This window comes from Acanthochromis polyacanthus, chromosome 14 (genome assembly GCF_021347895.1).
Source record: "Acanthochromis polyacanthus isolate Apoly-LR-REF ecotype Palm Island chromosome 14, KAUST_Apoly_ChrSc, whole genome shotgun sequence".
Lineage (NCBI taxonomy): Eukaryota > Metazoa > Chordata > Actinopteri > Pomacentridae > Acanthochromis > Acanthochromis polyacanthus.
The window spans coordinates 38,888,452-38,910,005 of NC_067126.1; the positions used below are offsets into that span (position 1 = coordinate 38,888,452).

The 21,554-nt window shown below is 42.7% G+C and overlaps 2 protein-coding genes across 6 annotated transcripts in view; one reads left to right on the forward strand and one right to left on the reverse strand.

The window, feature by feature from the left end:
* il1rapl1a (interleukin 1 receptor accessory protein-like 1a) overlaps positions 1-14,810 on the forward strand; it is a 186,723-nt gene extending 171,913 nt beyond the window's left edge. For 2 of the 5 annotated variants that reach the window (XM_022197315.2, XM_051958489.1), the window contains exons 8-12: positions 2,279-2,424; positions 5,568-5,714; positions 9,435-9,605; positions 10,572-10,616; positions 11,062-14,810. In XM_022197315.2, the coding sequence (XP_022053007.1) occupies positions 2,279-2,424; positions 5,568-5,714; positions 9,435-9,605; positions 10,572-10,616; positions 11,062-11,783 (1,231 nt within the window). In that variant the 3' untranslated portion in view covers positions 11,784-14,810. The remainder of the gene's footprint in view (positions 1-2,278; positions 2,425-5,567; positions 5,715-9,434; positions 9,606-10,571; positions 10,617-11,061) is intronic. The other 3 variants (XM_022197316.2, XM_022197317.2, XM_022197318.2) reach the window with 3 other exon arrangements.
* Positions 14,811-17,518: 2,708 nt separating this feature from the next.
* On the reverse strand, positions 17,519-19,262 carry LOC110953359 (nuclear receptor subfamily 0 group B member 1-like). Its single transcript, XM_022197319.2, is given in 3 exon segments — positions 17,519-18,064; positions 18,294-18,423; positions 18,426-19,262. Coding segments are annotated over 3 exon segments (888 nt in total). The 5' UTR covers positions 18,942-19,262; the 3' UTR covers positions 17,519-17,822.
* Positions 19,263-21,554: the final 2,292 nt, after the last annotated feature.

Genomic DNA, 21,554 nt, shown 5'->3' on the forward strand with positions numbered 1-21,554 from the left:
AGCAGACAGGGAAGTAGAGGAGAGGGAAAAGAAATATGGCACAAGTCACTGAGGAGGAAAGTAAAGAAGACACATCTGTGCTGGTGAGTTTTCTTGTGCACTGATACGAACATGCGACAGAAACAAATCTCTGTTAAACCAGTCTCATTATTCTCTTGCACTTTCCTTTTTCTCTCTTCCTCCATTTCTCCCTGACACCAGGATTCCCCCGTTCACTGGCTGAGGGGTTATCTTTTCAATAATTCATACCGATATTTCATGCAGCAGATCAATAATATATTCGATCATCCACTCTCTGTTGCTGATGCTGCTACCTTAGGCTTTTTCAGACCCAACCGATGCCTTTGCGTCCATGAAGGCAGCCTGAGACAGACAGAAAGGCTGGGAGACACTAAACATGTACAAATCTGTGCTTTCCCTGGAGCCAGGCTCTCTCAGTTTGAGATGATACAGTAGGCATGTTTCTAAGGGTTACCTCTCTTCATCAGGCTAGCACCCACACACTTTTAGCTTTATTACTAATGCATCAGGAGCCAAACTTGAGCTCAGAGAGGGAGCACTCATACCTTGAGCTCAGAGCTTCTGCAGGCATTTATTTACCCAACTCTAAGCCTATTGATTCAGAGGAGTTCATTTCTACGGTGAACCAGGCCCATAAATTCTCATTTGTGCCACCAGGACAGGGCCGTTGCAGTTATCACACCATGGATGAGTGGACATTAGCATAGCATGCAGACATTAATAAATTAGCAAAACAAATCTGGCTCAGCATAATAAAGGAGGCGATCGATACGTTATTGACCCAATTCAGTTGCTGTTTTGCAGGTGTACATTGAGCTGAATGTATGAAAGGAATGAACAAGTTGGAAATTAAAGCACTAAATGAGCAAACACAGAGGTTTTGCAAACGAGGAAGGAGGGAGAGTATATAAGGAAAAGTGCCTGCAGCAGTCATAGGTTGAGAATGAGTTCATGATTGACTCATTCTTGCTGTGTCTGTATCAATAAAGTGAAAAGAGAAGCAGAGGATTGTGCTCAGGGTTTTACAAAAATTTACATGGCATTTGACAAAGCTGACAGTCTATCTGATTTACCAGTGCAGGCACATTTTTGCAGCGTTGCACAGTCTGATACAGTTAAAACTCGCTCTTCAGCCCAGCTGTTTGTGCAATCAGCTGCCATTCTGCTCTCAATCTGTACTCATGTGTTTCACCTGGACCTTGGTATCCACCGACTCAAACTTGAGGTCCTCATCATCGTCGCTCAAGGTTCAGGTGGTCATTATCCGCCAGTGCGCACGGCAGCGAGCTGTGTTGGCTCACATGGTGTGATAATATGAAATAGGAGGCTTCAAAGTACCCACCACTCCCTGGAGAGACATGAATTATTCCCATGCCTCCTTCTCCCAGTGCCCCACAGCCCCTATCCCACTGCACAACAAGCTCAATATCATCAGCGCTGCCTCAGCCTCTCCACACACAGCCCATGATACACTTTCAATTACTGATGCCAAATCTCCCCAACAAGCTGTCCTTATGTGCAGTTTTATCGGCTTGAAGGCGAGGGAGAAGTGAGATGCTTGAGAGTCATTATCCCCCCTACACACTCAAGCACACACTCGCAAACACTCTCTGCTCATCCCACTCCGCCTTCTCAACACAGTAGATGATACATACACATGCTCCCGTACACACACACACACACTCGTGTACAAACACTGGAGATCTGTTTCTCATTTGCACTTTGTTTCCTCCAAAGTGTCATTTGTGCTGCGGGTGCTGTAAAAGTAGGCTAAGTAGTGTGTCTAAGGTATGAGGGAGCATTATCTCCCCATTCTCTCCTCCATCAGGCTCAACCAGCCCAGCGGGGGACACTCATTTACTTTATGGAATATTACTTTCTCTCCTTCTTGGCGTTGCCATGGCAGCCGCTATAAAAAGATTTTCTTCTCATTGCCATTATTTGATTTCCCCCCCGCACAAGCAGAGGAAGATCCCTTATTGATTTTCATTTCTCATATGTTTTGAGTGCAGAGAAAGAAAAGAAATTAACATACCATGAAGTACTTAAGGTAACACAAAGGGGGGCTTCATGAAGACACAGGAACACAGTGTGTGTGAAATGCCTAATCCTTGTGAATTCTGACAATATTTGTGTAACAATTCTCTTGTATGGATTTTGAAGCCCCATTGCATACACGTACATACACATACATGTTCTTGGTCACTCCTACAGAACAAGGAAAGCCTTGTTCAGTTTTGTTTCATTTGTGTTGCAGGGTTGTCAAGGAGCATCTTGGTGAACAGGAAGTGGCCATTTCTTTGACTATTGACTCTTTGGAGGAGGAAGATTTGGGAAATTATTCTTGCTATGTGGAAAATGGTAACGGCCGTCGCCAAGCTACCATCCAGCTGTTCAGGCGGGGTAAGGACACTGTGTTTCATTTCCCAATAAATGCTTCAAAAGTCACCTTCTGACTGTCTGATGGCAGCATATATTCAGTATCTGCTTCTTCCGACTCTCTTCAAGCTATATGATAAAATAATAATAATAATCAAAGTCTGCCTGCACTATTTCATCAAATGGAAATATTCTAGGTGCCTTGTTCATTATTTTGTTTACATTTCCCCAAGAGCTGGACTCCATTTGGTTGAGTCATTTCTTCTGTAAGTGCCTAAGTAGCTGTGTAGCTATTTTGGCTCTCTAGCATGACTCGTCTCAAGCTCTCTTCATGCACTGGTTGTCACCCTGGAAGAGAGGTAATTTGATGGCTGTTTAAACAGCAAATTGCTCCTCAGCTTTTCCCAACAGGCCAATAAGTCCAAGCATACAATTACATCTGAAGTCTTTATATGGCCCCACTTTAATCTCTGCCTCTGTGATCTTCCTTTGTAGACTGACCGATTCTGTTTGAGTGGACTTTGCAGACTGCAGACAGCTTCATTTTCACTCACTCTGTCAGTGCAGCAGCTCTGAGTAGAACAGATGCTTAAGAAAGACTTCAAGTCAAGCCCTCTCCCTCCCTCGCTCCGTCTTTCTCGTCCGTATTAGTGTGATGTTTATTTCATGTAGCCCCTCCAAGAATACATCACTCATAGGGCCTGCAGCAGGTTTAATGTCACCATGGGCTGCCTTTCCTCTCCATCTTAAAAGAAAGAGAGGAGGAAGAAAGGAGGTGGTGGTCAGTGGAACATAAACTGCTTAGAGAGTGAGGATGATTGCTGATAATGAGTTAGAAGCACTGAAGTTATGGGGAAGACCAATAAATAGGCCATTAGAGGTGCAAAACAACAGGGCTGTTTTTCTGAGTCATAGTGTTAGTTGCTGTTTATGAGAAAACAGGCAGGATAATGCATCAAGTGATACAGAAAAGCTGTCTTTGCAAGTTAAAGAAGTAGTTAGTTTGAGATTTTGCAACATACACGTATTTCCAGTCTCTTGCAGAGGGTTGTGTAAGAAGATCAGCGTCACTTTCATGTCTGTAACCAAAGAACATACAGCAAAAAAACAGCAGCCAGTTTGCACAAGAGAGTAAGTTAACTGGAACTAGTCCAACACATACCCTCCTGTAGCATTTTTACACTCTAGTTTTAGTATATATTAAGGGAAAAAACATATAAGGGGTCAATGAGTGAATTTTAGAGCAGATAGAAGCCGTTTCCACTTGTTATGCTAAGCTAAGCTAACTGGCCGCTGACAGAAGCTTCTAATGTAACGTTTATATGTGAGAGTCCTACTGATCCTATCATCTCAGACACAAAGCCCTCTGGTTTAAACACTTTAATTTAGTCAAAAGCTGTTTGGGGTCAAGCAAACATTATTTCTTACATAATTTTATTGAACAAATGCAAAACTCTGACTGTGAGGTTAAATAATTTTTTATCAAAAGCAAAACCTAATGACAGACGCCATTATGACTTGCAGAGATATGCACTTAAGCTGTGATAATGTGGAGCATTGTGGTTGCCATGGCAGCCATGCAGTGTTACAGCCCACAGTGTGACAGAGATATACAGTAAGGTGAACCTGTTCTAGCTGAGCCAACCAGGTAAATGCTGCTTTAATACACACCATAACTCATCCGTCCCTAAGCCAGGTCTCTGGGGAGATGGAGAGGAGATAATGGAGAAGAGAAATGAACGGAGGGGAAGGAGGAACGAGAAGAGAGAGAGGGAGTGACAGTGAGATGAGTAAAGGAAAGCTTCTTGTTTTGAAAATGCTGCCGTCCCTGTCCAGAATTCTCTCAGTCCCAGAGTGGATGGCATCCAAAGTGCAGAGACGTGCCATTAACTGAGCTGCTCCAAAGAAATCAAACCCATCTTCTAATTATTTTCTCTTTTTTTGTGTTTACCTACAGCGTGCCCTCTCATATGAGTCTCAGTGGGGACATAGACCCCCTTGTTGAATAGTGTAACCTTACCACAGAAATAAACATTTTAATAACATTACACAAAATTGGTTCTGGTCTCTGTAGCTGATTTCCCTTTAATGACAACTGTAGGGAGGTCACATTTTTATCTAACTCCCCTATTTCAATTGTATCAGGTCCTAAAATTATGCATAATAAAAGGTGTGAACACTTTAAGTGACAGCTGGGTGCCGTCATAAGACAGTCCATGGCCCAGAGACATTTGCATGGCCCCACTCACTCCACCTCTTTGCTAATTTTTAAATTAGAAAAGACTCTGGTGGAGTCAGGCACTGCCAACTGATGACAGCCAGAGCCAACACGCTGTGGCTGTGTTCCAGATGACACACTTTTTCTTTTTACTCTCAGTACGTATAAGCTGTGACTGCCCTTACAAAGGACATACTATTGCATGCAGTGTGCATCCATTGGGACATAGAACATCATAATGCTGCATCTTAAGCTCTGTCTTCCTCATGCATTCATGGCGGTCCGCAGTGTGAAATGAGCTGTCGTCTGTCTGTACACTCTCAACAGCTAAAGCTTCCTTTGTGCTCGCGCAAGACACCGTGACGTATGTGATGTATCTTCAGCTCCACAGAGGATTGTGAGATAAAATGGCCAGAAAATCATGCTGGCTTAAATACTGCAAAATGCAACCAAATATAGTAGGACGTCCTTTTATTTCTGGCACACTGCAGCCAACATACTTTGTATTAGGACACATTAAATCTTTATCTGGCATACTATATAGCACGGGTATTGGAATGCACTGCATACAGTCTGGTTCATTCGGAGGCTCAGCTGAGGAGCTTCATGAGGAGTATGAAAAAAATAAGTTGCTTTATTTTAAACTGTGAATCATGCTAAGCCACTCTAGTGCATTTGCAGAATAAAAATACAGAGTTGGAAGTTTGCAAAATACTGTATGTCCTCTTTAAGACTGATTCTGCTTCGTTCTGCATTTTTTAACAAATGCAAATGCCTCATTGTGTGAGTTTAACACAAAAATGGTGAACAAAGAAGAGTACCTTGAGTCCAACCTGGAGCAGACTTCCTTGTTTGGTTTATTCAGAACAGACCAAAGTGTAAATGGAGTTGGAAGCATGATTGTCTCAGCAGTTCTGATTGTTTTCTGGTCTGTGTGTGTTGTCTTCAGCAGAGCTCATGTACACGGTGGAGCTGGCAGGAGGGCTGGGAGCGATCCTGCTGCTACTCATCTTCCTCATCTCCCTCTACAAATGCTACAAGATAGAGCTGATGCTGTTCTATAGGCGGCACTTTGGCAGCGAGGACGTGGACGGAGGTAAAGACAACGCATCACAAAAAAGCCTCCTGTAGCTTTTTAAACTCCACTGGACCTTTCTTATCTAAAAGTCAGTGCCAAGCAAGCATAATTGTTACATCTGTTCCTTTGCAGGTTTGATTTCATAGATGTGTTCTGTTTATTTCCCAGTTCACTTTAGGTTTTTGTCTGTTTGTGTGTTCTATCAGAGCCTCTGTCCAAAACAGGCTCCCTGGTAGATACAGATGTCTTCTCCGGTTCTATCTCAGTGACAGCAGCCCATTTCCTCCCTCTGCCGCCGGTGTAGAGGTGCATGTGATTGTGTATGTACATTACTGCCATGACCGCATAGGGGAGAGGGGAGACAGATTTTCAATTTGTTGCCCATTTAAAAAGAGATCAGTCTCAATATGTCATGGAATGATGCCCACCCTCTGCCGCTGAAGGCCAGACAGCGGCGCACAGGGAGCGGATCGGCTCGAAAGCGCCTTCCCCGGGCGGCAGATAGTAGCCTGAAATTGGAGAGCAACTTTTTGTTTTCTCTTCAGAACATAGTTAACTTTTGCTTCAGTTAAGGATTTGTCTGTTTATGTCCCAGTATCTTCCCTTTGTGCTTTGTATTTTTCGGCTCACTCTGCTTTCAAAAAATGACTGAGCTCACTGGATTGTTTCTACAGTTGCATGAATTATCTATTACACACGGTTTTGTTGACTCAAACTTCTACATGATTAAGTCATACCGTCGGGGACCGCTGATACAAGCTGTTTTTGATTTCCCAACTTTGCTAGTGGTTAATTTGCAAGGTTGGTTGCTAATTTGAAAGCTTTGTTTGATGTTTGGATCCTATCGAGCACAGTCCTGGCCTTTCCAGTGAGTTTCAAAGCTGCGCATGAGTTTTTGAAACAGCCCCTCTTCCCTCTTTGGCTGGCCCACATTCTGTTTCTACAGCGCATAATGACTAGGACTTACTGAACATGTCACGAGAACTATTTCCTTTTTTTCCTATTTTCTATTTTCTGCCTTTTCAGTTCTTCCCACTGTCTTCTGGGAAATCAGTTTGAGGTGGGAAAGAGGGTATTGCTTGAGTCTTGATTTGGGTATTTTTGTATCTACCACCAATTTATTTCTTATACATCCACATGACCAAAGGTATACGACATCAAATGTATATAACAACGCCTGTGTGTACTTTAAGTGTGTGTCTGTCTTTTTTAAAACAGGCGAGTGCAACTGTTTCATATAAAGATACTAAGAATTGTACACTTACTGGCCACTTTAGGAGCTAGAAATATACTAGGAACACCAGTTTCCTGAATATATATATCTATGTATGTACTCATTACCGTTCAAAAGTTTGGGCTCACACAGACAATTCCATGTTCTCCATGAAAACTCCCACTTTTATCCATGTGCTAACATAACTGCACAAGTGTTTTCTAATCATCAATGAGCCTTTCAGCACCATTAGCTAACACAATGTAGCATTAGAACACAGGAGTGATGGTTGCTGGAAATGTTCCTCTGTACCCCTATGGAGATATTCCATTAAACATCAGCCGTTTACAGCTACAATAGTCATTTACCACATTAACAATGTCTACACTGGATTTGTCATTCATTTCATGTTATCTTCACTGGAAAAAAAAAAATGCTTTTCTTTAAAAAATAAGGACATTTTTAAGTGACTATAACTATATATATACAAAAACTTGTATATGAAACCTTAACTCCACTCCCTCCGCTTTTATATTAATTTTATTCAGAGATTTTATCATCCTAAACAAACTGCTTGGTTTTAAGTGTAGAAGCTTCTTCAATTCTCTTAAAAATAACACCTAGACAGTAAAACCAAGGAGATTTCCAACTGTTGATGATTTCTGAAAGATTCTTACGTAAAACTGTTGCTCTGATTTCTGAAAAAAGTGCTGAAAGACTTTTTGCAGATTACTTTGTGCTTTTATCCGTGTCATTTTTAGAGAAAAATAGATTTTACACAACCACTGTTGCTGTGTGTTCTTATAAAGTTTTTATTTTAGGCCAAATGGAGTCAAGACTCCAGTGTGAAAGTTTAATTATTTAATCGTCAAAGGGATTGTCTTGATTCAAAACATATTTAGATTGTATTTAGCATTGATATATATACTATCTGCATCATATTGCTGGGAAATATAGATGTGATATGATATGTAATATCCATATTTATAGTGATATGAGCAACATGAATATACATAAGTTAGGAACACTCTATTAAATGAATTACAGTTCAATGCACCACCACCAAAATCATCCTTATTTTGACAGCATCAACAAAAACTGAAAATGTAGAAACAGTAGAGGTGGAATTTACAGTGAGGCTGTCGTATTGGGTGTACCTACTAAAATGGCAAGTCAGTGTATTTATGCAACGGATTCAAGAAGTGTCAATGAAAAAATGTAGATTTGTTCTGAGTTTGATATCAAAGAACTTGTCCAGGCTACACAGACAGCGGAGGTTCACAAACTGCAATCCAGACCTTATCTCTGAACATCAGTGGCCAACTTCTTCTGCTCTAGTGGCTGAAAGAGAGTAAATCCCAGCAGCCAGGTTCTAAAACTCTGTTATATCAGCCTTTTACAGACGACACAGGAAGGGAAGACTGATGCAGTGAAATACATGCATTTTATCCTGAATGAATGTGAGTTTTGCTGCTGTTAGTCATTATCGATCATCAGAATCCACAGACGTATAAAATATAAATGAGATTTTGAGCCCCAAACTTGGAACATGCCATTTTGCGATGAAAGAAGTTTGGACAATTAAAACATTGTTGTGAAAGGTGAGTCCTGTGGTGGCTGTGGGTTTGGACTGAAATGTTCTTTGACTCTCTGAATATGTGTAGATTACTCTGTAATCATCAGGGGCCTTCTGCTCAATCACCTCTGATTTGGTTGAAGCTTTTTTTTATCATACACTATGGATATTCAAAATGCTATGTGGGAAATTCCGGATTGATATATCAAAACTTTTTTTTTTTTTTCCAGAATTCCATTCTTCTTGGATTAGGGTATTCAGTAATAGTTTTGTTTTTGTGGTACAACTTGTCTTACCTGTTTAATCAACAATGAAATGTCAACAAAAAAGACTTTCTTTCAAGTCCGTGACTGACTATTTTATATCAAAAGTATTTTATATGTTTTGTTTTGTAGCATAGTTACAATACATCACATATAGTTTAGAAAATACCACTAGTTGACTTCTGTTAATGTGTGCTCAAAGATGAGACCTTTCATGATAGATTCAGTTTTCTTTATCGTATTTCAACTCATCCATGATCAGACGCTGTTTGATCTACTGAACCATTATTTTAGAGCCTGAATCAATGGCATGATTACAAATAACAGTGATGATTTTAGGCTATTATTTTTAGTTGTTTCTGAGATATTGCCACCAAATACAGACTAAAATTTCAATGTGCAGAACAAGCATGGTGAAATTGGGTCAAAAGGCTTTTGTTTTATTAATCATCTCGAAACTTATTATCAAGATACAATTTCAAAAATATCTTCATAAATGTCCATATTTCAAGCTATAAAATTTTCAGGGAAATCAGAAATGGTTCAGCAGAAATTTCTCTAAAAAATTTGCTGATTTGAGATAGAACGAGCCGTTTTCAAGCTTTTCGACCAGCCTATGAGGACCCAGCTGAATGTCAGCGACCACATTTTTCATAAACCGCTCTTTGCTGTTTCTGTCTTTTCAGAGAACAAGGACTACGATGCATATTTGTCCTACACCAAAGTGGATCCGGACCAGTGGAGTCAGGAGACCAGGGAGGAGGAGCGCTTTGCCCTGGAGATCCTCCCCGACGTCTTGGAGAAACACTACGGCTACAAACTCTTCATCCCAGACCGGGACCTCATCCCAACAGGAAGTAAGTAGCATGACTGTGTGTGTGTTCCTGAATGTGCTCTGCTGTACGAAAGTATGACAACAAATATGTGTGTGTGTGTGTGTGTATTGTTGCTGCAGTGTTTGGCATGTTGCTTCCACTTTGTCACAGTTTGAAGTGTTTGTGTGTCGTTTGTCTTCAGTGTTTTTCACTGTCGCTGTCTTGTGTTTCAATGTCTTGTGCTGTAAAAACAGATCCAAGCAGAAGATTTTCACACTCATAAGTGGTGAAGACATGATTAACTCAAATTTCCAAAATCGGGGAAAGGGGGGGGGGTTTGCAATATTCACTCCAATCCTGTCAACAAGATGTTTTTTTCCTCTATCCTGTCAAACCGCTCTGGATAAAAGTAGAAGATCATAGCATTTCTCACTGGCTGTTTCCATACTGTGCACTACAGATGTGGGAATATTCGTGTACAGTGTGTACAGGGAGCTGATATATTGAACAAATTTATCATCCTCCCTGGTTTTTCATCCATGCATTAATAAATCCATGAAAATTCTGTCTGAACATATTCTCATGCGTGCTAACTCTGCTTAGCAATCCGTCTGTAGCAGCAGTGCACAGTGTGCTCTAGTTAGTAGCGATGCTGTGTGTTTGTACTGTAGGCTTCATGTGGAACAGATAAAACGCAAACACGTCCTAGTTGGTCCAGACAGAATTAAACATCAGTGGGAAATGTGTGAAGGCTCTGAGCCTGCTGACTGAGCCGCCTCTATCCTTTAATCAAAAGAAAATTGCCGCCAGCATCAGTGCCAAGCAAAATCATTGTAGATGAATGTCCAATCAGGGAAACATGGTGTGTGATTAATCATATGTGAAATAAAAAATAATAAAAGAAACGATGAGTGAGAGGAGGAGACTCGGCCACTTTTTACGACTGTGTTGAGCATGTTTCTGTGTCTGTTCTGCCTGTGACCTGAATGTTAAAATGTTTATGTTTAGGTCTCACCAATGAGCATTACCAGGATGACACACGACTCTTTGGAGGTACTCGCCCTCAGTCTTTTCCTCTTGCATCAGCTGCTTTCATTTACCTGCTCCTCAGAGAGATGCTTAGAGTGGCGCTGCAGTGTGATCTGAAACATCAGGTCCCGTTCAGTAGCTAGACGCAGCCTAATCCTGCAGAATGTGCAGCTTTATCAGTGGTTGATGCCCAGTCAAAGCCATGTGGATCTGCTCTATGTAAGATATGTATCTCCACACGCATACAGCTCCTGTATTACTACACATTTAAAGCTACAGACTTACATGAATGTTATTAGAGCAGCTACTTGAGGTGGACAGCAAGACGCCCACCTGCGGTCATTGTCTTGTGTTTTGTGTCTTGTGTTTTGCATCCATCATTATGTGTTGGAGTTCTGCCCCCATTAAATGATATTCTCAATCTTATAAACATCTCTTCTTCTCTTTCCTTCCCTCCCGTTTCTTGTAGCTTATATTGAGGACGTGGCTCGCTGCGTGGACCAGAGCAAACGCCTCATTATAGTCATGACACCCAACTATGTGGTGCGACGAGGCTGGAGCATCTTCGAGCTGGAGACGCGTCTGCGCAACATGCTGGTGACCGGGGAGATCAAAGTCATCCTGATCGAGTGCGCCGAGTTGCGCGGCATCATGAACTACCAGGAGGTGGAGGCCCTTAAACACACCATTAAAACCCTCACTGTCATCAAGTGGCGCGGGCCCAAAAGCAACAAGCTCAGCTCCAAGTTCTGGAAGCAGCTGCAGTACGAGATGCCGTTCAGGCGCACGGAGCCCATGCTCACACATGAGCCGGCGCTGGACGTCAGCGAGCAGGGCCCGTTCGGAGAGCTGCAGACCGTCTCCGCCATCTCCATGGCAGCGGCCACCTCCACCGCCATGGCCACCGCCCACCCGGAGCTGCGCTCGACGTTCCACAACACCTACCACACCACCATGAGGCAGAAACACTACTACCGCAGCTACGAGTATGACATACCCCCGGGAGGGACCCTGCCACCCCTCTCCTCTCTGGGGAACCAGCACACCTACTGCAACATCCCACTGACACTGCTGAACGGACAGAGGCCTCCCGGAAAGAGCCGAGAACACAGCCTGGAGGAGGCACACGCCAACAACGCCATGCTGCCTCTGCTGCCCAGAGAAACCAGCATCTCCAGCGTCATCTGGTAATGATGAGCCGACTAAGCCTCAGCTTTAGGAAGATCAGTCAGGGTCAGACACGCTTAGGCTCAGTCTGGTAGTTCTTAGGAACACATGTAGAGGTCATGATTATGGCAAAAATAAATAAATAGAAGTGTTTTGGATCCATTTGGCTCCAGTCATTGTTAACTGACAGCAAATAACGGAGACACAGCAGGTTTTTGGACACGGTTTCCCTTGTTTTTCAAGTGGACTGCACGTCTTTTCCAGAGGCTGTTTTCTATGAGGAACTACAGGGGATATAATGAAAACACTGTTTCACTGACTAGCGAGAAAACGGACTCGCGAGAACTCCACGTTAAAGAAACACTATGGCAATTGTGCACACACATGCATACACATACACAAAAAATGTGCATACATACAAACAAAAGGAAAACAGGGTCTGTACATATATTTCAATTTATTTGTAGCATCAGTGTTCTCCTGTTTTGTTCTTTTGTTTGTTTCACTCAATCATGTCTGTTGCCTTCTCTACTGTAGGACTTTGCTTTAACTTGTTATACAGAGTTGTATATTTTTTCTTGTTTTCTCCTTTCAGTTTGGTTTTATTCTTATTTTAACACGCTTGTTTGGAGAGCCAGTATGTCATGTACCTGCGCCGTTGTGTTCTTTTGTTTGTTTTCTCGAATCTTTGTGTAGTTTAAGAGAACATTTTTTCAAACTTTTGGAATTGCCTGGACATTTCAGGAGCTTTGAAAGAGCTGAAACCTGTTTTTGTTTACCTGTAAAGGGTGTATCTAGTTTAAAAGGAAACTCTCTTTTAAAAAATCATAGAATATGCAAAAAGAAGGAGGAGCTGGCAAAAATATACCGTCCTGTGGGACCGAGATGGAGGACTGGCTGGGGAGAGGTGCTGGTCCTCTCCAATCAGACACACCGATAGACTGGCAGATCTCTCTCTAAAGCTTCATATTTTCTATTGAAACAAACAGCCTTGCTGTTTTAGAGTGATAGTGAAATGCCTCACCTTAAAAAGAAATCTGTAGATTATTTTAAAAAGAATTCTATTTTTATAACAGAAAAGAGTTTGCTTGAGAAGTCATACTTATTTGCATTTCATCTTCCATAGAAAGAGGATTTGTGTATAAGTGTTATGCCGGTTTTGTACACTTGCAGTGTGGTTCCTGGTTTGTTAAGAGATTACGGTGGCTTTTGAATCCCACATGACAAAATATGTCCTCTACTGTTCTAGATTCAAAAGTGAAGCATTTTCAATGTTTTGGTTTTTAAAACATAATATTATTCCTATCCTAATAATTCATTTGGTTCATATGGATAGTTCATGTTTAAGGAAAGAAAAAGAATACATTTGTGTTTTGAAAGACTTTTTAAATATATTTGAAGGTGTGATTTTTGAGTATGCATAGCAAATAGATATGTATTCTATATATAATATAGATATTTATATAAATATATAAACACAATTTTCACTTGGAAAGAAATGTCTATCTTTATAGAAACACAATCATTATCAGTTGCCCTTACTTTCTCACTGCACATTAAAAACATTGATTTCCTTTTGATGTTTTCTTTTTGCGTCCAACTTTAGCCGTTGGTAAAACACTTCTGATCCCACTCTGATAGTCAGATTAAGCATCAATCACCATTAACTATGACTCCTTTGATGATCCACTGTGTGTGAACACGTGAATTGGAAACCGTTATCCCCCTGAAAAATCTGGCACGGGAAAAATCAAACAGCTGTGATCATCTCCGAGTCCTGTCGAAATGTCTTTGAGCAAACCAGAACTAAACTGTGCCTCCGACATCCAACTGCTTCTGTAGTAAACTGCACCACAGTACTTTAGTATTAGGAGACAAATGGAAAAGCAGTGTCCGTGTGTGTGCCGTTTTATTCTCTGTCCTCTAAGAGAAGCTTAGGAAATGTGCTTTGCAAACAGCTCATTGTGTTCTAAAAGGAGAATCAGAAGGAGTTCATTTTAAGATATGAACTATTTATATTCCTCTCTTCCAACGAAAACCGCCTCAGTTACAGCAAAATATCGGTGCATCGTGCGAGGGAGAAAGGCCAGCAGTTTTCACAGCAGATGTTTTGGCTTGTCACAGCAGGAAAAGCACAGGTGTAAGTCATATAATTAAAAAATAAGGCTGCATTCCATTTATGTGAGCCAGTTCCAGGATCCTTGTGTTGTGCAGTCTGGATCACCGTTACTTCTGACTAGGACACTTGATGGAACGGAGTTAATTAAATTTGCCTCATATGTGCTTTTAAGCTCTGACAAATCAAGGTGTCAGTCATGAAATGAGTCTATGATGGAAAATGCACTGATATATACGTTTTTAAGGCTTTGTGGAGTAAAACATTCACCAAGTAAGCAGTAATTCCCCTGGTTTGAAACTGGCTGGAGAATTTTTGTTGCGTGACATCCTGTCTGCTCTCCCCCCATGTTTCCCTGTCCATCTCTGCTGTCAGATAGACCCAGAAATGCCAAGAGAAGATAAACCTTTTTTAAAAAGAAAAATGAGGAAAAAAAAGAACATGTTGATGTAAGAAACATTTGGCTTAAAGCCAAAGGAGTTTCATTTGATGCCTGACATTTGCTCGGCAACACAAACACACCGGTGGGTGAGACGCTGCCAAACAGTGCCATCTCCTGGGAATAAACACTACCTACAACGCGTGTTTGTGATTGAACACTGGTAAACACAGAAACAGAAAGCAGACTTACTGATGTCTGCCAACCCCAGGAGAAAACAGAGAAAAACAGAAACTGGGGCAGAGTAAAAAAAAAAAAAATGTTAAAAAAAAGACAGGATGAGGCTAAGTTAAAGGCAGAGGAATGAGGAATTGAGTTAAAGACAGAGTTTGTCACCATAAAACACAAGGCTGTGGACATTTTTTTTTTGGTTGGAGTCGGGGTGCACAAAAAGGGCTGGGATGGTTTCAGACTATGCAAACACAAGGAACACCGCTGTTATATCAGTACCAATAAATAAAATAATAAATGGGCCGCAACCGCTCGCTGGAGTTTACTTTGGCTGCAGTTTTTGTATGCAAACACACACATGTCGTGAACCACACGAAACGCTGGCGACTGTTGCCTGTTGGCAGCCTCCAGCCAGACAGCTGGAGTTTTATTAGCAGACACAGGATTAATAGACTCTTTATTACCCAGAACAATTAAGGACTTAATTGGAGAGAAAATAGGCCCCATTGAGAAGCAACGTGCAGAGGAGATAGACAAGAATATCTACTGAGCAACGTCCTCAGAGTGTGTGTGTGTGTTCTTGTACTTGCTACATGGTGAGTACCATTTTCTGCATTTAACTATCAAAGTGAGGACATTTTTATAAAGTGAGGACATTTTGGCCGGTCCTCACTTTGAAACAGCCATGTTTGAGGGTGAAGACTTGTTTTTAGAGAACAGGTATGAATTGAGGTTTGGTTAGGGTAAGGATTAAGTTTAGGCAATCAGTTGTGATGGTTAAGGTTAGGGTAAGGCTCGAGGAAATGCATTACGCCTATGGATGTCCTCACTAAGATAGAAGTACAAACTGTGTGTGTGTGTGTGTGTGTGTGTGTGTGTGTGTGTGTGTGTGTGTGTGTGTGTGTGTGTGTGTGTGTGTGTGTGTGTGTGTGTGTGTGTGTGTGTGTGTGTGTGTGTGTGTGTGTGTGTGTGTGTGTGTGTTTTGCCGTTTCCTGCAGTGCTTCTTCACGCCACCAGGAGGTATGTGAGAGTTATCAGTGATGCTCTCACATGGATGTCAGTCAGTATCACAGGTTTTTCAGTGGCCCTGGTTATTATTGGCACCACCTCCCTTCCTTCCAGTGTTGTTCCATTTTCATGGCGTGTGGTTATTCTGAACTGAGCAGGAATAAAACATTCACAGAGACAAAGCCATTGCTACTTTGAGGCACACTTGAAAGCCCCGCTGCTCTCATAAACATCTTTTCAGAGGGGGTTTTTGATACGAAGCCAGACTGCAAAATTACTGAAAATTCAATTTATTTGCTTCTAGTGTTCGATTTCTGTATGTTTTTGTTCCCTTCACCAGCGGCCGCTCGAGCAAATAAGGGCTAGCAAACGTGTGAGCTCATAATGGAGAGGTCCCTAACAAGCTTTGCTCAGTCGGTCCTGTCAAACACTTCTATCAGGTGCAGAAATGTGACTCGTAACCTTTGTTCTCCTCACTTCTTTTCACTCCACATCAAAGAGCAGCTTAATAAGGTTGCTGCTCGCTGAAAACCCCTCCTGCTCTGTGACTTTTTAAATAATAAACCTCCTCCCGACCTGCACTTTCTCCCTGCTCGCAGCTTACAGACACACAGTCATGCTGCTGCACAGCCAGGGATGGCTATATTCCCAGTTTTAAGGTCTTCTCAGAAACAAGAGGTCATTTCATGGTTTGGTGGCTCTCTGACTGAGAGAAAATCTTCTCTAATTTCTCTCCCAGCAGTGGAGATGTATGTCAGGCTCTGTGTCTTTCTTTCCATCTTATTCTCGCTTCCCCTTCTTTATAGGAAGAGACTATGCACATTTACTCAAGTGCTGCGCTTAAGTACAATTTCAAGTGCTTGTTCTCTGAGTATTTCCAGTTTCTTCTTCTTGATATTTCGGCCGTATTCAGATTGAAAATACAATAACAATAAGCCTCTACAATTTCCTGAGGGCCAGATTCACAAACTACCAAGTAGTATTTGTCTGCTGCATCATTGACACAAACGTAGTGATCATAATCCAAATATTATTTAACATACAATGATTTATGTTGCTTCTCATGTTTATTTTGATGCTGGCATTTGTCTACTTGAGCACATTTTTGAATGCAGGACAGAGAATTTCTTCACCGTTTGCTGTCACCTTTAATTAACTAACAGATCTGGACATTTCTTAGATCATTTTTTGTTATAATGTGAAATACTAACCTTCTAGCTTGGTTTTTGTATTATTGTGAGCCAAAATAACACAAAGCAGGGAAGAGGCTTTGAACAGGGTTAAAGTACTACGATAGCTGCTCAGGGTGGGATTCGTGTGTTTGGGGCTTTATAAAGTCTCATTTTCCAAAGTGAACAGTCTTTGATCAGCATTTCATTGCATAGATTTCTGTAGAACTTCTGGAATGAAATAGTTTATGATGAGGGCATAAAGTCGACATTACCTGTTTGTCTTTATGTGCAGTCTATATGTGCTAGATGTCTAAGTTCTTCCTGTAGATATTTTTAACATGCATCCACAAAATCCCATACTGTCATGGTCTGAGATGGAGGGACGGGTAGAACATTACCTGAGGCACTTTAACTACACCATTTCTGCACCTGTCTGTGTGTTCTGGGGGATGAGAAAGGATGCATGTGAGCTGCACGATTGCTGGTGTGCTGTTGCACTCTGGTGGTCTAACTTGGCATTTCACCAGGATTTAGACAGTTAAACTTTCTAACTTATTTGCTACACTGAGCAGTGAAAAGCTGGCAAGAGTGACCCAACTGTAGCCTTCTGGGCCTCGGCTTCTTCTACTGTTGCCTGAATCTTTATCAGTAACTTCTGTCAAATGCAGCTAACATCAGTCAGCGTGACTCTGGTTATCCAGGGAGACATACGTCATATTTTTAAGTACACTGTTATCTCTGTCTGTGTACTGAGGAACATCATCTCCTGCATAAGATTCTGTCTGGGACTGATTTCACACCACAGGAAAGTGTGTCACTGGTGACAGTGCAGACATCACAAACACACACTTAATCAGTTGTATTTTTTATTATTATAGAAAAATAGTTTTTATAAAAACAAATAAGTTATGAATTCCAGCAGCTGCTTTGTATTTTTCCTCTATTATAACATTTCTTTCCCTCAACACACTCTCTTTGCCACTCTCACATGCATTCACACACACTCTGGCTTAAAGTTGATCATTTCACAGTCCTTAAAGATTCTTCAGTCCCAGATATCCTCCTCATTCTACCCAATATGAACTTATTGGAACATTTAAAGTCCATCTGACAGCTGAAGCTGCTGAATTCATCTCCCTCCGCCGTCGACCTGTGACCTACTTCCCGTAGAACATCTCCATGAGCACCTCCTCGATGTTGACGGTGCCTATGACGGGTCTGAAGAAGAGCTGGGCGACCACCGGGGGGCTGATGGCCCTCAGCATGGACAGAGCTATGAGCAATTTGGCGAACCGCGACGTGTCCTCACGGTGGATCAGCCGGACGTGCTCGTTAAGAGCCTGGTGCGCCTCCCGACGCAGCGACTGGATGTAGTGCAGACAGCGCAGACCCTCCAGATCTGGGTGGAGAGAGAGAAGCAAGGGAGAAGAAAGTAGAGAGAAAAGTTTAGAGTGGTTTCAACACAAACACTCTGCAAAGGGTTATTTGGTGCATGTTTGTGTGCAAAATGTGCTAATTCTCCAAATAAGTCAAACTTCTCGTATAAATAACTTAAGTGAGTTGATGCACTCATAACTCAGCTATGTGCCACAAACATCATAACTTTTACCACAGGTATAAAGACCCACCTGGATTAAACAGCACTGCTCCCTTCAGGTACGCGTACTCCTTCGTACTGATGTCTACACTCCAGCACTTCTTCAGAAAGGCTCTGATAGCTTCGATGTCCACCACAGAGACCCCGGCCGCCCCCTGCTCTGTCCGGCCAACAAGTCGCTCTGTCTGTCCGGCAGCCCCGTGAGGATACGCTGCAGCATGCTGGGCTCCACCGTCTCCGTGGTCTCAAAGTCCACTCGGTCCTGCGCGAGTCCCAGCACGAGCAGAGGCGCCCAGCCGCTCCGGATCAGGATCAGCTGGTCGTCCTCGGGCAGCTCTCGAAAGCAGGGGACGTTCTTCACGAAGCGCAGCGTCTTCACCAGCACCGCGGACGCCGCTTTGCACGTCACCTGCGGGGAGCTCAGGACTCCGCGGCGGCGCGTCGAGCCGCAGGAACAAGCCGCCTGCTGCCGGAGCTCCTGCAGGGAGGCTGGGGCGGCGGAGGGCGTCTTCTGGAACAAGTGTTGCAGTGTTTGCTGTTGATGGGGATGTTGATGATGATGATGTTGTTGTTGCTCCTCGGCGGTCACAAGGCTGTCGCTCTTCAGAATGCTGTAGAGGATGCTGTTGTTGTTTCGGCCGCTGGCACCCCGGCAGCGGCAGCCCTCCAGCGTGGCCATGACCGCTGGCCGCTCTACATGGGCCGGAGCTCAGCGCGTCTCTTTGAAGCGCCGGAGGTCAGTGACAGAGGTAGCGTTGTTTTCTTAGCCCCTGATAGCCCCCGAGTGAAGGGCAGCACGTTTATATTAGCTCCTGTCTGTCCCTGCGCTCTCAGAGCCTGTTCAGACTCTGCTTATTCCGCCTCCCCAGACTCAGGCGCCTCCTCTTTCTCTACCTTCCTCCCTCCCTCTCTCTCCCACACACACACACACACACACACACACACACACACACACACACACACACACACACACACACACACACACACAAACAAAACCACACGCCTTCCACAGCTCTAATATTCTGCAAAAGTCCAAATTTTCAAAGAAATTGGACAATAGCAGCTTTCATTTCCTTTGCTCTGCTGTGAAAGTTTAGGAAAGTAAAATATGTGGCAGCAGCATCTCAGTCTGATACACCAAACTGGCCTCTTTTTAAAAAAAATAAACTGTTATTAGCTTAATTAAAGGTGTAAGGGGAAGAGACAGACAGGGAATCAGCTCTGTCCTCAGCAGCAGCACCTTGACTCTGTGGCAGTGCTGTTTGTCAGACAGGAAAGAGCGAAAAAAATACCGGCCAGAGACGGATCTGAAGGCTTAATTATTTTAGGGACAATTTATATGATTTTCTATGAGAAAGAAGCAAGAAGAGCTGAGCCGTGAAGGCCGCAGTCCAACCTTGACTCGGACACGCTGATATTGATTTAACCGTGAAAACTGGGAGCCCGGTGAATTATGATGTCATGACTCAGTGCTCTCCTTGCCTCTGTCACTGAAGGAGGATGGTGGAGAGGGGGAGCGAGAGCTGCAGATGGGGGAGGAAGAGATGGGGGAGAGTGGAGGTCAGTGAATGAGAGACGGAGAGGAAGGACAGGTTGGGATAAAGCAGATGAATTAGGGGTTTATCTTAATTGCTCCTTAGAGGGATCACAGGTTAGGGTTGGCTGCTACCTGAGAGAGGAAGGAGGAGGGCTGAAGCGGAATCAGAAGTGATTACAGAGGAGTTAAACCAGGCAGGAGGAGGAAAAGTGTGGGAGAATGATGCAAAAGTTTGGTCCTGTCTAACTAATCCTGGGCAGAGGTTCAACAGATCCCCCCACATCGTCAAAAGCCGAGGGTCTTCATAGAAGGTCGTCTTTGGTGTGGAGAAAGGATGACATTGAGTGCATGGCTGCATTCATGGAATAGAAGTAAGCAGGACCTCAGTGTCCCCTGCTCTGTTGCTTTGAAGGACACCATCATGAATAGAGGCAGGATGAAAAACTTTTGCTGTAGTGCTGCAACATTGTTCAGAGGCCGAATGTCTTTGTATTGATTTAGCTAAGAGAAGAAAAAAAACAGAGAGATTTTTCACATGTTTATATCAAGGACAGCACGGGATAAACAGCCTTCACTCAGCCTGTCTCTTCTCCTGCTCAAGGCCCAGCCAGCGCAGGTTATAAAAATCCTTCCGTCTCAAGGAGAGATTACATTATGTCTTGTTGCAAAAGCAGAGTTGAAAAGACAGCTACAGCGCCCTGCCGCTCGCCCTTTGTCTTCCTCTCAGATCCTCCTTTTCTCCCTTTGTTCATTTATCAGATTTGTACAAGATGTACTTAAGTAGCTCTCCACTCAGCCATCCTTCGTTCTCACAGAATAAACAGAATTTATCTTAAATATTTCTTTGATATCTTCAACTCCACTGACCCCCATCTCACGATGTGTAGCCAAATGCTGTTTGAACCTGCAGTGCCTCATTTTCAATGAGATCAGAAGGTGTAAAAAGATACCAAATGTGTCAGCCTTGACCAGCATGAAGGGATGAAGATGAAATGAAGAATATTTAGTTAAAATCAGAGGCCATAAACTGGAACGACGTGATGATGAATAGACAGTGTATACACTCTAAGAAATGAATACATAAAACAGCAAAAATGAGAAAAAAATGAACTAGCAGCTCTTTACCAGGACTTGGTTCTGTAAATTTAAAAAACAGAAATGTTCTTTTAACTACCATTGTGTCCACAGCAATTAAAAAATTAACATAGCGTCAGAATGTAAATAGTGCTTCAATGGTAAAATACCAGAAAGCACAGTGAAATATATATAAATGCCATAAAAATTTATGAAATAATCCATTTTTAATAGTGAATCCATAGTGAAAAAACAGAGAGTAAATTTTTCATAGAGACCCTGCAGCTTAAAAAATTTAAAGAAACTCAAAAATGTTCTTTTTTGTAACAGTGAACTGACATATTTTCTGTTTTTTTACAGGATATCAATCCATCCATCCATCCTCTATACACCGCTTTATCCTCACTAGGGTCATGGGGGGTGCTGGAGTCTATCCCAGCTGACTCGGGTGAAGGCAGGGGACACCCTGGACAGGTCACCAGTCTGTCACAGGGCTACATATACAGACACACAATCACACTCACATTCACACCTACGGGCAATTTAGAGTAACCAATTAACCTCAGCATGTTTTTGGACTGTGGGAGGAAGCCGGAGTACCCGGAGAAAACACACACATGCACAGGGAGAACATGCAAACTCCATGCAGAAAGATCCCAGGCCCAGGCCGGGATTTGAACC